The 14,609-nt window shown below is 35.1% G+C and overlaps 1 protein-coding gene across 3 annotated transcripts in view; it reads left to right on the forward strand.

The window, feature by feature from the left end:
* Positions 1 to 14,609, forward strand: part of LOC134658788 (nephrin) — a 297,640-nt gene that overhangs the window by 26,223 nt on the left and 256,808 nt on the right. For all 3 annotated transcript variants that reach the window (XM_063514434.1, XM_063514433.1, XM_063514435.1), the window contains one exon: positions 3,077 to 3,256. In XM_063514434.1, coding sequence (XP_063370504.1) covers positions 3,077 to 3,256 — 180 coding nt within the window. The remainder of the gene's footprint in view (positions 1 to 3,076; positions 3,257 to 14,609) is intronic.

Here is a 14,609-nt window from a genome sequence, read left to right on the forward strand (position 1 = left end):
GGCTTCGCACGGGTTAACAAATTATACATAAACCTTCCTCTTGCATTACTTTATCTATTAAATTAAAAAACCGCATCAAAATCTGTTGCGTAGTTCTAAAGATCTAAGCATACATACAGACAGACAGACAGCGGAAAGCGACTTTGTTTTATACTATGTAGTGAAGTAATGTAATGATTGTGACGTTCATGTTTTTCAAAATTGAACAACTATGTATTTGCTTTTGTAAGTTAAATAACTTAAAAGTTAAATACAAGACTATTAATTAATTAATTACGCACATAATTTAAATAGATTTTAAACAAAAGGATATTCGCAATTCAAACAAAGAATATTTAATAGTTTAATTAATGTATTGATAGTGCTTCGGCAATTAAAATGATATCATAAATTATATTCGAATTGACAATCACGAACGAATTGTGTACTCATTTAAATTATGATAATTGGATATGAAACCTCACATATTAAATAGAATAAAGAATTCATGAGTAAATTTAAAATGGGTATGTATAGGTAAAATTATTTTGGATATGTACATCTATAAAATGTTTCATAATAACAAAATTGACCAAAAGATAATTGCTTTTTAATAAAACGTTAGTTAACCTTAAATACCTATTTTTTTAAACTTTGTTTAATGACATTTTAATAATTTTGTCTGTTTTTCGTTCGATGTAGGCAGCTGATCCCAAGGTTTCTTTATTAATAATGTCTCAAACGTTAGGTGATTTCGCTTTAGAAGAATCATGCGTCATCAGTCGATTCGTCTGTTAGTTTCTTATATTATCCCTCCTACTATATAATTAAAAAAAAACAAAAACGCTTGTTTCTTATTACTTACACCTCGTGCAATTGACCGAGCTATGATTCGAAGCAGTGAACTTCGAACGTTGCATTGTCGCGGCTGTCAGCGTCGCGTGGTTCGGAATGTATTCTCTCTTGACTTTACGATTCTCCTTGTTAAAAACATGACGAAGAGGATGTAATGTTTTTTTGTTGTCTGTTCATGTTTCGCTATATTCTGAATGTTGTTTGTTACATTTTTCTGAGATGTTTTAGCTTTTTTCTAGCTATGGCCTTAAGCGGGAAAATAGTCTAAGAGTTTTTAGTTCGTCACACAGAAAGATAAAGACAATGATTCTGTTGTGCGACTCTCTCTCTCTCTCTCTCTTACACCGCATAGAGCTTTGTTTTTGTTAATAATTTTGTTTAAAACTTAAATCATTTTGGATTTTAACGCATTACAGTTTGAACGCCACGCATCAGTTGACGTCTTTGGCGGTCTGAAGACTGAAGGTTAACATTAAATATAGATATTGTGATGAATTTTCCGCTTTAAAATGAATTGCACTTAATAAAAGTTAATGGTAATATTCATTGGATAATGGATATTCTGAATGTAATTCTCATATCTGTGGTGAGATATCGTATCGCCACATGTGATGACGTTGGTGTTATCTGAATTATTAATAATCCACGAACAAAAAGGACTTACTGGTGAATCAATTATTAGGTCGTCGTATTATTTCATATGTAGGATGTTTGAAGATCAGATTTACTCTTTTTTTCGAATATTTACCTATAGATCGCCAGTACATTATCCTTAATTTCAAAGTTATCAGTTAAGTTAAAGTAATTTGCTTCGAATGATTTTGGATTTTCGTAAATTAAACATTTCGGGAATTGCAAGTTAAATTAAAGCTCGTAACAAGGTTTGTACGCTATCTCTTTTAACTTGCGCCCTAATAAAGCAGTCAACCGTCTCGGTCATCTCTAGCTGTCAATAGCTTCAGTCTGATCTGTATAAAATATTGTCACGCGAATTACGATTGTCAGTTATGCCTGTGGTGGTGTAAAAACTTATCTTCACCACTGGATGGCTTCGTCACTTTTTCTTTAATATGACGTCTATTTCTTTCAGTTTACACTTATCTTGTAAACGCTACCTCTTTTAACTTGTGCCCTAAAAAAGCAGTCACCCAATTGTCATCTCTAGCTGTCTAGAGCTCCACTGATCCGTGAGTGGTCGCGCTAATTGCGATTATCATTTAAGCCTGTCTTGCTGTATACTATTGTCTTACTATTATGCTTGTCTTATAAACGCTCGCTACTACTTGTAACTTGCGCCCTAATATAGCAGTGAACCATCAGTCATACCTAGCTGTCAATAGCTTCACTCTGATCTATATAATGTCACGCTAATTGCGATTGCCAATTATGCCTGTCTTGGTGTATACTATTACTAAAGTTATCTTGTAAACGCTACCTCTTTTAACTTGTACCCTAATAAAGCAGTCACCCAACCGTCATATCTAGCTGTCAATAGCTCCAGCCAATTGCGATTATCAGGTTATGCCTGTCTTGGTGTAAACTCACTGTAAACTACACATGACACTTTAAAAGTGCTTGTTGCTAGGCCTATTTGAATAAATACTATACATATTGACTTTGATTTTGACAAGTCTTGTAAACGCTACCTCTTGTAACTTGCACCCTAATATAGCAGTGAAACAGCCGTCATCTCTAGCTATCAATGGCTCCACTGATCCGTGAGTTGTCGCGTCGCGCCAATTGAGATTGTCAGTCTTGTTTGATGCCTGTCTTACTGTTCGGCTATGTGGAGTTTGATTGGACTGTTAGATGTCTAGATTAACTAGATCGTGTAGGTTTTGAACTTAAAAGTTTTTGGAACACAAAAGGAGTGTTAAACACCTTTTGTAACTGATGAATTTCTACCACGATGCCCCCCAGAACTACTTTAAGCCTGCATCATAGACTAGGAATCCTCTAGACGGAGTTTAGAGCAATTATTTCATGAAACCGATGCTGCCAAAAATACTGGGGTGCGGGGGACGAGGTGAAGCGAGTCCCGTGCCGTGATTGGTCCGTTCAAAGACACGGACGTCACACAAAGACACTTTGAATCGAAGATGGAGTAAAACTACCGCATATTTGTGGCAGAGGGGGTAGCGCTACTATGCTCAGTCTATATAGAGGATGTCTTGTCTGTGGCCTGCATGTTCCAAATATTTTTGATTATTCACATTTCTAACTTACCTATTTTCTTCCCCAGGCTTCTCCTCCGTAATCCCTGGCTACCCCCGCTACACGATGATCGGCGACCGCCGGCACGGCGTTTACAACCTTAGGATAGTGAACTCTACCCTGGAGGACGAGGCGGAGTACCAGTGCCAAGTGGGGCCCGCGCAGATGCATAAGGTCATAAGGGCCAACGCCTCGCTCACTGTTATAGGTAAGTGCGTTTACAAATTAAGGGCTGATTTAAAAGGTGCGCGAACTCGCATGCGTTTTAGTTACATTGCGGACTGTTGGTTACGTCCAATTCAACCGACCCATCAAAAGTATCAAAACCCGCAATGTAATGAAACTCGCATGCGAGTTCTCTCGCATCGTCTAAGGATAGGTACATAAATAACTCTCAAGTGTACTTTAAAACAATGTATACTTTACCATTTCAACCCCAAAAGTGTACATTAAAACTAAAATATACAAAAGACATTTTGTTATTAGAAAATTTACGAGCTTCCCGTGTGTTTGAGGAAATATAATAATATTTTTGCGAACGTCGTAAAATATACGGAAGATACGTCGGAAATAGAACAGCCTATTCGCTTTATGATAACTGCTGCGTTTACTGAAACCTTTTAGAACCTGAAGGTATAATCAAAACGGCATATCTCCATCGGTTTTGGAGTAACATAAGCCTTTTTTATTTTGAACAGTGATTTGCAAAGGTGTACTGTAAGCATAAAGTCGTTTAACTGTTTTAGAATGACACAAGCCTTTAAGACAGTGATAAGGCAACTGTAAAGACAGAGTATAAGAAGTATATGTTTAAGCTTAATAATTTCTGACGCCTTTATAGCTTGGAAAGGCTCCGTATTTATTGCATTGTTTCACTCTATGACTGCCAAAGACGTCAACTGACCTCAGTATCAATTTACGCGCTTAATTCCCGAAAGGGTCCAACTACTAATTTTTAATTTTACGCCCGTTTCTACGGACAAATTGGTTTGCTAGACTATAATACTGTAAAGTCACCTAATATATAGTCTAGTACTGTACTGCAAGTGTTCTAATTGGTTTTGTCTGAGTTTTTTCATGCATATAAAAATAGAACTTCGACATTAAAATAATATTTGCACGTAATCGAAGATATTCGAGTTCATTTTGGACCATAGTTGGAATTTTTTGAACTATAGTTGGGTGGTTTCACGGAGTTTAAAATTAAATAAGTCGGCTGTTCCCATCACGCCATTGTTAGCACAGTATAATTAAAGGACAGTACAGAACAAACATGCCTTGAGTTATGTGGGTAGCGCTGTAATAGCTTCGTGATATACTGAGCGTTCTAAATTTGTGTAAACCTTGACGGAAATTTCGGTCTAGGAATATGATGATTTATAGACCTTCTATTGAGTTGTTCCTCTCAAATGAACTACTTAATATCACACAATAATTGGTTTTGGCATTGGTATATGTTAAAAGATATGTGACGTACAGTGCATAAATCATCTCAAAACTATCAGTCAGCGAATTAAGAAATATGGGATATATTTTTGAGTAAGTTATCTACACCCATATTTTTACACTTGACTGTAGGTAGGATAATTCGCCTGTAACTGGCCACCGGCCAATAATTGTCATTTCACCTATAAACATAATTCATTTTAGTATAAGGTTTCAATAACTGGCCAGCCTTCAATAACTATAGCCACCTTTTTACTAGCCGCCATTCATTTTTAGTTTTGAGTGGCCAGTTACTAATAGGTGGCCAGTTACTGGCGAATTACCCTACATCACTTTAGTGACAAGTTAGTATTAGCCCTTTCAGCCTGATTGCGTTAGTGCCTAGGCAATGTTTTAGCAATTTAGGTCAGACGGCGATTGGCCTGGATCCTGTAAGCAAATTAGGTCTGTCAAGGGCTATAAAATGGATCACTTTACATGGTGGACGTTGCTATTTGATCGACAGTTTGGGGGAGATAAAATATAAATAAATAACTATTAAGGTATTAGACAATTTTACACAAATCGACCTATATGGCTACCACCTTTGCCACTAACATAAACGCTATCGAGAACGTAACTTACTTTGAATGCATCTCGCTCGTACTCGCATACATATTATTATATCGCACATATTAGTAAAAACGAGATGTACTTATAGAAAGTAAGTTACGCAGACGTTAGCGAATATGTCAGTTTGACACTGCTAAGGCAGTCGTGGTAAGGCTACTACTCATTTCGCACGATTTCCTACTTGTAAAGTAATATTTATTCAAGTAATGCTAACTGCTAAAAAGCAATTAAAAATAAATATTACTAAAAGCTAAATAGAGATAAAATACGAGCACGTAGGTGTTTTCAAATTTCAATCTAAAAGTTATATTTGTTTCAGCTTATGCTCTGATAATTTGTATCATAAATTAAACTACAGAAACCCGTGTCTAGTTATTCCATTGTTACAAAGTTTTATAACACCTGATCGGTTTATTAGGTAAAATGTGGACTGGTCTAGATCCGAGGGGCGTATTCTGATTGTCACAACAGGTTTTGAATTTGATCTGGATTTGTTATGGATAGAAGGTTTGTATGTAAAGCTTCTACTCGCTCTAATTTCTTTGTATTACTATTTCTAGCAAAAAAACTAGTACCAGACAGACATAGATATATGTTACTTGAATGTTCACGTCAAATTTCATGTTATTTCAGCATGTCGTTTTAAAATGAGCTACAATTGTATGACGGCGGCTAGGTTGGTGTAAAATGGAAACACTGACATATTCTCTAGCGTGTGCGTAACTTACTTTCTAGAGATTTGTAGAACGTAAGTTACGCAGACGTTAGCGCATATGTCAGTCTACTCGTGGTAAGGCTACTTATTGTATAAATACCCAGAAAACGAAGCTCAACGTACCTATATTGTTATACGGAAGAAAAGGTTTTTAGTACCTGAATAAACTATGACATCTATATATTACGGTAAAAGTCATACAGTTAAAAATACTCCTACATTTCCTTAGGGCATTCCCTTGCGTCGTAAGTGGCACAAACCGGTTGTAATAATTCCAACCTTACGTAATTCAGAATAAGGTTAAAAATCCGAAAACGTTTGAGTACGTCACGAAAAAACTTATCACGTAAGCGACTGGGATTCAGTTACTTGATTCTGGACTCTTTTCGTGAAGGTATAAACTAGATTTTTCTTTGGTAATGTTAGTAAGGTTATTCGGAGGTCAAACGAGGTCCAAGATATATAGAAGGCACAATTGCTTATTGGATCCGGCCTATATTTGAATAAAAGGCTATCGACTATAAAATAGTCCAGCTATTATTGCGAGTGAGGGGAAAAGTCGATAAAATTTATCGATAAGGAGAATGAGATTTTTTATTGCGGTTCAGTTTAAGGTAATGGGTCTATGAATTTATTTTATGTCCAAGTTTGAGGGTTATGGGGGTAATGGATTAAAAGTTTGGGAATGACTGTATTGTATGATGGGAGGTTAAGGATAATAGTTTTATTTGTCTCGATCATTAATTTAGTTACCTGTCTTCATGATAGCAGTTACGAGGCCAAACATGTAAGGACAAATATTATGTGTAGGTAAGCGATTTTGAGTATTTTCGTTCTTACACCTTAGAAGTATTACGGCATTAAGTCCTCCTTTTGTATTGTAAGGTTATCCTTTGTGCAATGAAGGTTAAATAAATAAGTAGGTATATTAACAGGAAATGTCCTTTAAGCAGTTAAATACAGTGAAACTTCATCATATAGGTATATAAGTGCAGGTGATGAGAAATAAGATGTACATTAAAAGCTTATAGTTTTTCACTGATTTTAAACTTTCACGATTTTTACACGTTATTAAATTGTACAACGACAGTCGATAAATCGAATATCGTTAGCGTTGTGTGTCGACAGAGTGACATCCCTAGTGCGCAAAACGTTCAAGTTGATAAACAAGACGACGGTTTTGACGACCGGTCTGGCCTAGCGGGTAGTGACCCTGCCTGTGAAGCCGCGGTCCTGGGTTCGAATCCCAGTAAGGGCATTTATTTGTGTGATGAGCACAGATATTTGTTCCTGAGTCATGGTTGTTTTCTATGTATTTAAGTATTTGTATATTATATCTATCGTTGTCTGAGTACCCACAACACAAGCCTTCTTGAGCTTACCGTGGGGCTTAGTCAATTTGTGTAAAAATGTCCTATAATATTTATTTATATTATTTATTATTATTTAAGACCAAGTGCGGGTAGTTCGAAAAACTCGCGCGGTTAGAAGATGCTGATGTCAACTTAAGCCAGTCTTCTCCGAGACCACGGGGACAACGCCGTCCTCGAAACGTCGGAGGTAAATCTTAAAACTTACATACGCGATTAAGTCCCGTTGTACAATTATAGCTTTTTATTCATTTGAGTGTGACATTCGTTAATTACCACTTAAAACGTTCGCATTTCGTATTAAGGTTTGTCGATATTGAGTAACTTCGATGCAATTGTCTTTCTGTACCTACATTGAATCTGAACTAGAATTCATCTATCGTATTTTTTATTTTTTATCCAACGACACTTTTTCCGCTTCTCTAAAATTCTCTACCGCTTTCCCCACGATAACCTTTCCCCCGCAAAATGAAAACACGTCGCAAAAAATCGATACGCCCCATCACTACCCTATCATCTGCAACCTTTGAACCGGGCCATAAACTCGGCGAAGGGTTAAAACCCTTTATAAAAACTATCCCTTTGATTATAACGGGTTAAGTCGAAAGGCCTTTTAGTTTTATGGGGGATTTTTACAAGCGGGTTATGAAAGGGTTATGATTATGAAGTAGATTGAAGGTTTTTAGTTTGGAATGTTTGAGTAAGTATATTCCCATAGGGATGTTGCCTGTATTTAAAATAAATTATTTCACACCATGCATGAATTAAAGTACCCCAAAAATGTTAGAAAAACCTATACCGCAGTTAGTATCAAACACAAATTCTATTTAATCAATCTGAAAGAACTATAAAGAGTAAGTTGACCGTGACGTCATTGTTCTGTTTTTCATATTAGATTCCATAGTGGCTAATCATTTTGACGATTCGAAAAAAGAAACTGATTTGACTAGTTAGTCAACTACCTTATTTGCGGTCGCTATCATGCGCACCATCTATAAGCAAGTGATCAATTCCCCAAAAAACAATAAAGGGACGCTGAAAATATTAACAACACAAACTTTACAAGTTGAATATTTTGAAGACTTTGCTTCTTAGCGGGTATTTCATGACATCGTGTTCAAGATATCTTCGACCTTTATTAAGCTTTGTTAAGTTTATATTTTAGAATTTCAAACCTTGAGCACAAACAGTAACTGTAACATTGGTGGACCTTATTACAAAAGGCATAAGGGCCACCGAATTTAAAGTTAACAGCGTGGGCGATGGTATTATAGATTTTGAGGTTACTTCGAAAAACTTTTTCTGTTTGAATTATATACCAGTACGCCTACCATCAGTTTGGCACTGACATAAACGCTATCGAGAACCTAATTTACTTTCTATACATCTCGCTAGTACTCGCATATTAGTGCGAACGAGATGTATAGAAAGTAAATTACGTTCTCGATAGCGTATGTGTCAGTTTTGACACTGTCAGTGACTCATGGTACGGGCTCTAAACCTAAATATGACCTCGGTATCTTTATATCAAGAGTGATCCGGTGAGCTCCATCTTTGGCTCTGTCTTCACTTCACTTTCCATCAGGTGTGACAAGGGGGACGACTAGATTTTAAATATAGACCGAACTGAATACAGAAACTCCTTCATGAAATGTCGGTTGATAAGAATTAAAATAACTTTGTAAAATAGTACGTTTTAATCTGTACGGCTACCATCAGTTTGGCACTGACATAAACGCCATCGAGAACGTAATTTACTTTCTATATATCTCGCTCGTACTCGTATATTAGTGCGAACGAGATGTATAGAAAGTAAATTACGTTCTCGATGGCGTTTATGTCAGTTTTGACACTGTCAGTGACTGCATGGTACGGGCTCTGATAGTTGAAATGATTTGGCAGTAGGTAATTTATTTTAATAAGAACGTATTAAGATGAAATAAAATGAAATATTGTCGCAATGTTTAATGTAAAAACTACCACATGCATTTAAATTCTGGGTACGATCTGTGGCCAACCAATTTTTTACGTCAACACATGATAATAAAATAATCCTTCTTGGAATCAATATTATCTTTTTTTTCTTAACTTTAGTAATGGCGTCAGCAAAAAAACTTGAGCAAACGACATCTGTTTGAGATAAAATGTTAAATTTATGAATTTATGATAGTGTTATCTTTGTTACCAAGAAGGAACAGTAGCCTTACCGCGAGTTTGACACCGACATAATAAATAATCGTTTAGCGTGTGCGTAACTTACGTCCTATGCATTTGACTCGTATTGGCATATTAGTGCAGTGAGATTTATAGAAAGTAAGTTACGCAGACTTTGGCGAATATATCGTAGTCTATGAAAAGGGACCTTATTGTCGATGGCGGTTACGCCATTATTAACGATGCTCCGATATAAATACAATGCCGCGCGACGCTGTGCGGCGAAGCGCCATCGACAATAAGGTCCCTTTTCATAGATAATGCCCCATATATGAAATAATTGTGATTTTAAGCAGTCCCTGTCCCTGTATAATTTTTAATTAATAGAATAGGTAATCCGTTTATGAATATACTAGCTGTTGCCCGCGACTTCGTACGCGTGGATTTGTATATTGGTGGTTACATATTCTACATTAGCTTAGAACATTATGCAGCAAAAGATAGCAGTAGGGACTGTTAATCATTTTTTAATTATTATACACAACCTGGCTACGAAGTTTCAAGCCCCTAACTGAATAAAATTGTTCTCGATATAATCCCTCTCGACCTCCAGCATATTTTTAAGTCCACTAATTAGTAAAACCTACTATCTAACTACCTATTTACGAAGTTTGAAGTTCCTAGCTTTAAATAAAATTTGATCTCTCTACCAACTTTCAACCCCTTCTTAAACCTTTTAGGGGATGAATTTTTAAAAAAGCTGAAATTACTTTTCATGTATTCTAATAATATGCCTTTATACAACGATTTGAATCGTGCCGCACTCAAATAAATGTTTGACCTCCATACAAATTTTCAACCCCTTTTTTACCAGCTTGAGGGATGAATTTTCAAAAACGCTGAAATCACTTTTCTTGTATTCTTATAATATGCCCTTATACAAAGATTCAAGTCCCGCACTCAAAAAAATATTTGATGTGCATACAAACTTTCAACCCCTTTTTCTCCACCTTGGGGGATGAATTTTCAAAAACGCTGAAATCAGTTTTCTTCTCTTTTATTATAATACCTTTTTACGAAGTTTCAAGTTCCTAGCTTACAATAAAATTTGAACCCCAAGACACATTTTCATCCTCTTTTTAACCCCCTTAGGGGTTGAATTTTGAATAATGTTCAATTAATGGTATTTTTTTATTTTATGCTACGCGTTTATAAGAAGTCTCAAATAATTCGTAATGGATTCCATCTTTCAACCCCGTTTTAACCCTGTTAGGGGATGAATTTTTAAAAGGGCTGAAATTACTTTTCTTGTATTTTAATAATATGCCCATATATAAAGTTTCAAGTCCTGCACTCGAAAAAAAATTCGATCTCCATACAAACTTTCTACCCCTTTTTCACCACCTTAGGGGATGAATTTTCATAAACGCTGAAATTAGTTTTCTTGTATTTTAATAATATATCTTTTAACGATGTTTCAATGTCCTAGCTCAAAATAAAACTTGAACCCCATACAAACTTTGGACCCCCATTTCACCCCTTTAGGGGATGAATTTTGAAAAATCCTTTCTTAGTGGACCCCTAGACCTTATAAGGAACCTACTTGCCAAATTTGGACTTTCTAGTCCCAGCGGTTTGGGCTGTGCGTTGATTTAAGTCAGTCAGTCAGTCAGTCAGTCAGGTCTTTCACGTTTATATATATAGATTTGTAGAAATTAAATTCACGTCAATTATTCATATACTATCTAATAGGTACTATCGTTCATAATATTAATTGATCATTTATAAATTTAGTACATAGTTTTATTCGTTTGAGTTATTAATTGTCAGGGGTCTTCAACATTTTAATAAGTAAAAGTATTTTCTTCTTCTTTTCTTTTCTTTTCAAGCTTTTGAAAATCTTTTATCTGTATCCGTCATTTTGTCAGAAATGGACACAATTTACCATGGGTTTGCTAAGTTTTATGAATAAGGCTGCATGTCTAATGTGTAGTATGTATATCTAAGTAAAATCTTGCAAAAAAAAAAAACATTTTTCACTGACCATTACCCATTCTAAACAAGAACACCGTGAAATAAACCAAGTGCCCAAGACCGGGGCCTATCTCTGCCCATTTGGAAAGAGTTAGTTTCGGCATAAAAATAAAGGTATAGCAGAAAGGCAGAAAACAATCCTTTCTGGTCAGGTGCGTCGTTAAAGTAAACAATGGGCATTAAAAGTAATGTCAGTAACGGATAATATATCTCCGGGTCAAAGAATACTGAAATACTTTTGGGGACTGAGGAATATGTAGCTTTTTTGCCTATACAAAAACTTATCTACAAAAGAATGCGTGTATTAATGTTCTACGTATTATGGTTTTCATAGTGTGCTGCAAATACTGTCAGCCCAATTCGAGTATTAGTTATTAGAACTGTTTCCAATATGAGACATTTGTGTTGAAGAAATGTCACTATTAACACTGACAGATCCAAATCATATTGGAAACAGAATGAGTAGCTAGCCTATTAAGATGAAAAACTGTTTAAAGTCAATTATTATACATATTAACTTAACCTATATACAAAAACATTAGTATGAAATAATAATAAAAAACTTTAGGATAATACAAAATTAGGACCTAAAGATACAAAAGAAAAACTATCCCCACACACTTATGATTTACAACCCAAAGTTCAACTCCACTAATAATTTTATATTTGCTAATAATCCAATAAAATGTTGCCGACCCCACTCAATAATATTTACTATCAGGGATCGTAAACTGTTGGTCGCCTTGTCCTCCGACCCCTGGTTTTATTGGCCCCCGTTTGACCCGCTATGGCCGCTATCAATAACTTTTTAGAAACATTTCCGATACTTTACTTTTTGTTGGGTTCCTTTTCAATTATTATTTATTTACGGTTTGTATTGTAAGAAACGATTTAAAATTGGACCAGTAAGTGCCTATAGGCTACGTCATCTACTTACTTGCTCTTTCCTACTATCGTAAAAAAGTACGACCTTAAACAAAAAAGGTCCAAACACTGACCCCTGCGGAACCCCGTACGTTTTTATCGCAGAGCTACATGGGTATCGTTATATCAATATTTAAGAAGGGTTAAGGCGTAAGCATAACTTTTCTCATACTATCTTGCAAATTTTATACCGGGCGAGATTGCGTCCGCGGATGGTATAACTCAAGGAGAGTTTTGGGGATATATTTATAAATAGACTACGCAAACGGGGTCATAAACTAACTTAGGACTATAAACTAAATCATCATTGACCACAAAACTAACTCGTCATAAATTATATTGGGAGCTATTTTGGAGGATATAAGTAGTAATCACATCAGAAAATAATACTTTTGTATAAAATGTAGTTTGCTATGAATAAATGGTATTATAAATGGAATGAAAAGAAAGTGAGCTCCTGTATCCTTCGGAAACTAATAAGACTGTATTTGTTTTTCTGTCTAAATTATGCTTTAAACATGTCTAAGTACTTTATATTCATAATTATATAATCCTGTTATGTATGTGATATTTATATTTAATACATTAGCCTAAAAACGTCAATTTGCTTGATAAAACCACTCAAGGTTTATTTACAGTAACCTATTATGGTGCAAACCAAGTACAATAAATTACCTTTAATCTAGACCGGATGTACCTAATGATATTTTCTGATAATAAATATAGTTAATACTTTTATACAAATAATAAATTACACAATGCATGTATACTGCCTAAGTTATCAATCGCATTATCTTTGATCGAAATACCATACTTTACAGGCCAATTAGAACGAGCACTGGCATCAAACCGATATTATAATGATATTAGGATCGTATCAGTTAGCTATCATTCGCGCATTCATTTCGCTCAGACATATATGTCCTCACAAGTATTAGTGCGAGCGAGACACCCGCGCGAATGACAGCTGATATGATTCCAAAGTCGTTCTAATGCGTTGTTAGAACATTTTTACGCTTTTTACTTAATTTGCAGTAGGTACTTGTGTCTATTTAAAAATATGTCTGCGCTCAAGCGCTGTAAAGTAGTGTAAAGCTGAAAAAGTGCCTTTGTTTACAAGCACTGAAATTGGAACTGAACAAGATCTAGATATCACTGAGACTGAAAATCCTGAAGAATGCTTTTATACGGCGCAAACTCTTCGGTCAGATATTTATGAAGTATGAAACTTGAGATCTTGAATTTAGTTGAGCAAAGTTTTCTTTGTGTTTTTTTGCAGTTGGTTGATCTTACAAATATTTTATTTAAAGCTTGAGACAGTCGCCTGTATATATATCGGAGCGGACGTGGTACTTATAAATATCTGAACAGTCAGCGTCAATAGTAGTGGATGAAAGAACGCGCCAAAAGTACCAGCCGCACTGAAATACTTTTTAAATTAGGGTTATTCTCTACAGTTCGCGTTTAAAAGTATCAGTCCCAGTTTCATTGTTTTACATAAGTACATATATGTCGCTTTTTGTTAAGTTATTAGAAAATAGTAGATACTTTTGACGCGTAGGCTAATCCGGCGCTATTTATGATGGTGACTGTTCATATATTAATGAGAACTGTATAGTATTGATAATTTAGATGACTGTTCCTATGCTTGGCATATTTGTTTTAACTTTAAATTAGGTATTCTTTTAAGCAATGAAAGCTTTTTTCTCCCATTACAATAGAAAGAACTCGGATTCTGAGTAGAAATAAATGGGGCATTATCTATGAAAAGGGACCTTATTGTCGATGGCGCTTACGCCGCACAGCGTCTCACGGCATTGTATTTATATCGGAGCATCGTTAATAATGGCGTAACCGCCATCGACAATAAGGTCCCTTTTCATAGATAACGTCACAAATAAATAACATAAAAATATATAAAAAGTGTAGTGTGGAACTTCTAATATAACCCCGGGTTATTGAATGGTGCTGGTTCAAGTGGCCCTAAGACATTTTTCTACTCCAGCACTTAAATGTGTCAATTAAATGACTGACAGTGATATCTAAAGCAATGTCATTTGACTGATTTGTCTATAGGCTCATAAGATGACTGCTAGCAGTCATCTTATGAGTATAATATAACTGCTTTATTTTTTTTAAAGATACAAGTTCCGATCATCTTGATTGAAAGAGGTATGTTTTCATTTACAATAATAACTCTTTTTTTTTTAAATAATAACTCAATTTTTTTTAAATAATAACTCTTTTTTTTAATAATAACTCTTTTTTTTTTTTTTTTTTTTTTTTTTTTATTTTTTTTTTTTTGC

Source organism: Cydia amplana, chromosome 23 (genome assembly GCF_948474715.1).
Source record: "Cydia amplana chromosome 23, ilCydAmpl1.1, whole genome shotgun sequence".
NCBI classification, from domain to species: Eukaryota; Metazoa; Arthropoda; class Insecta; order Lepidoptera; family Tortricidae; genus Cydia; species Cydia amplana.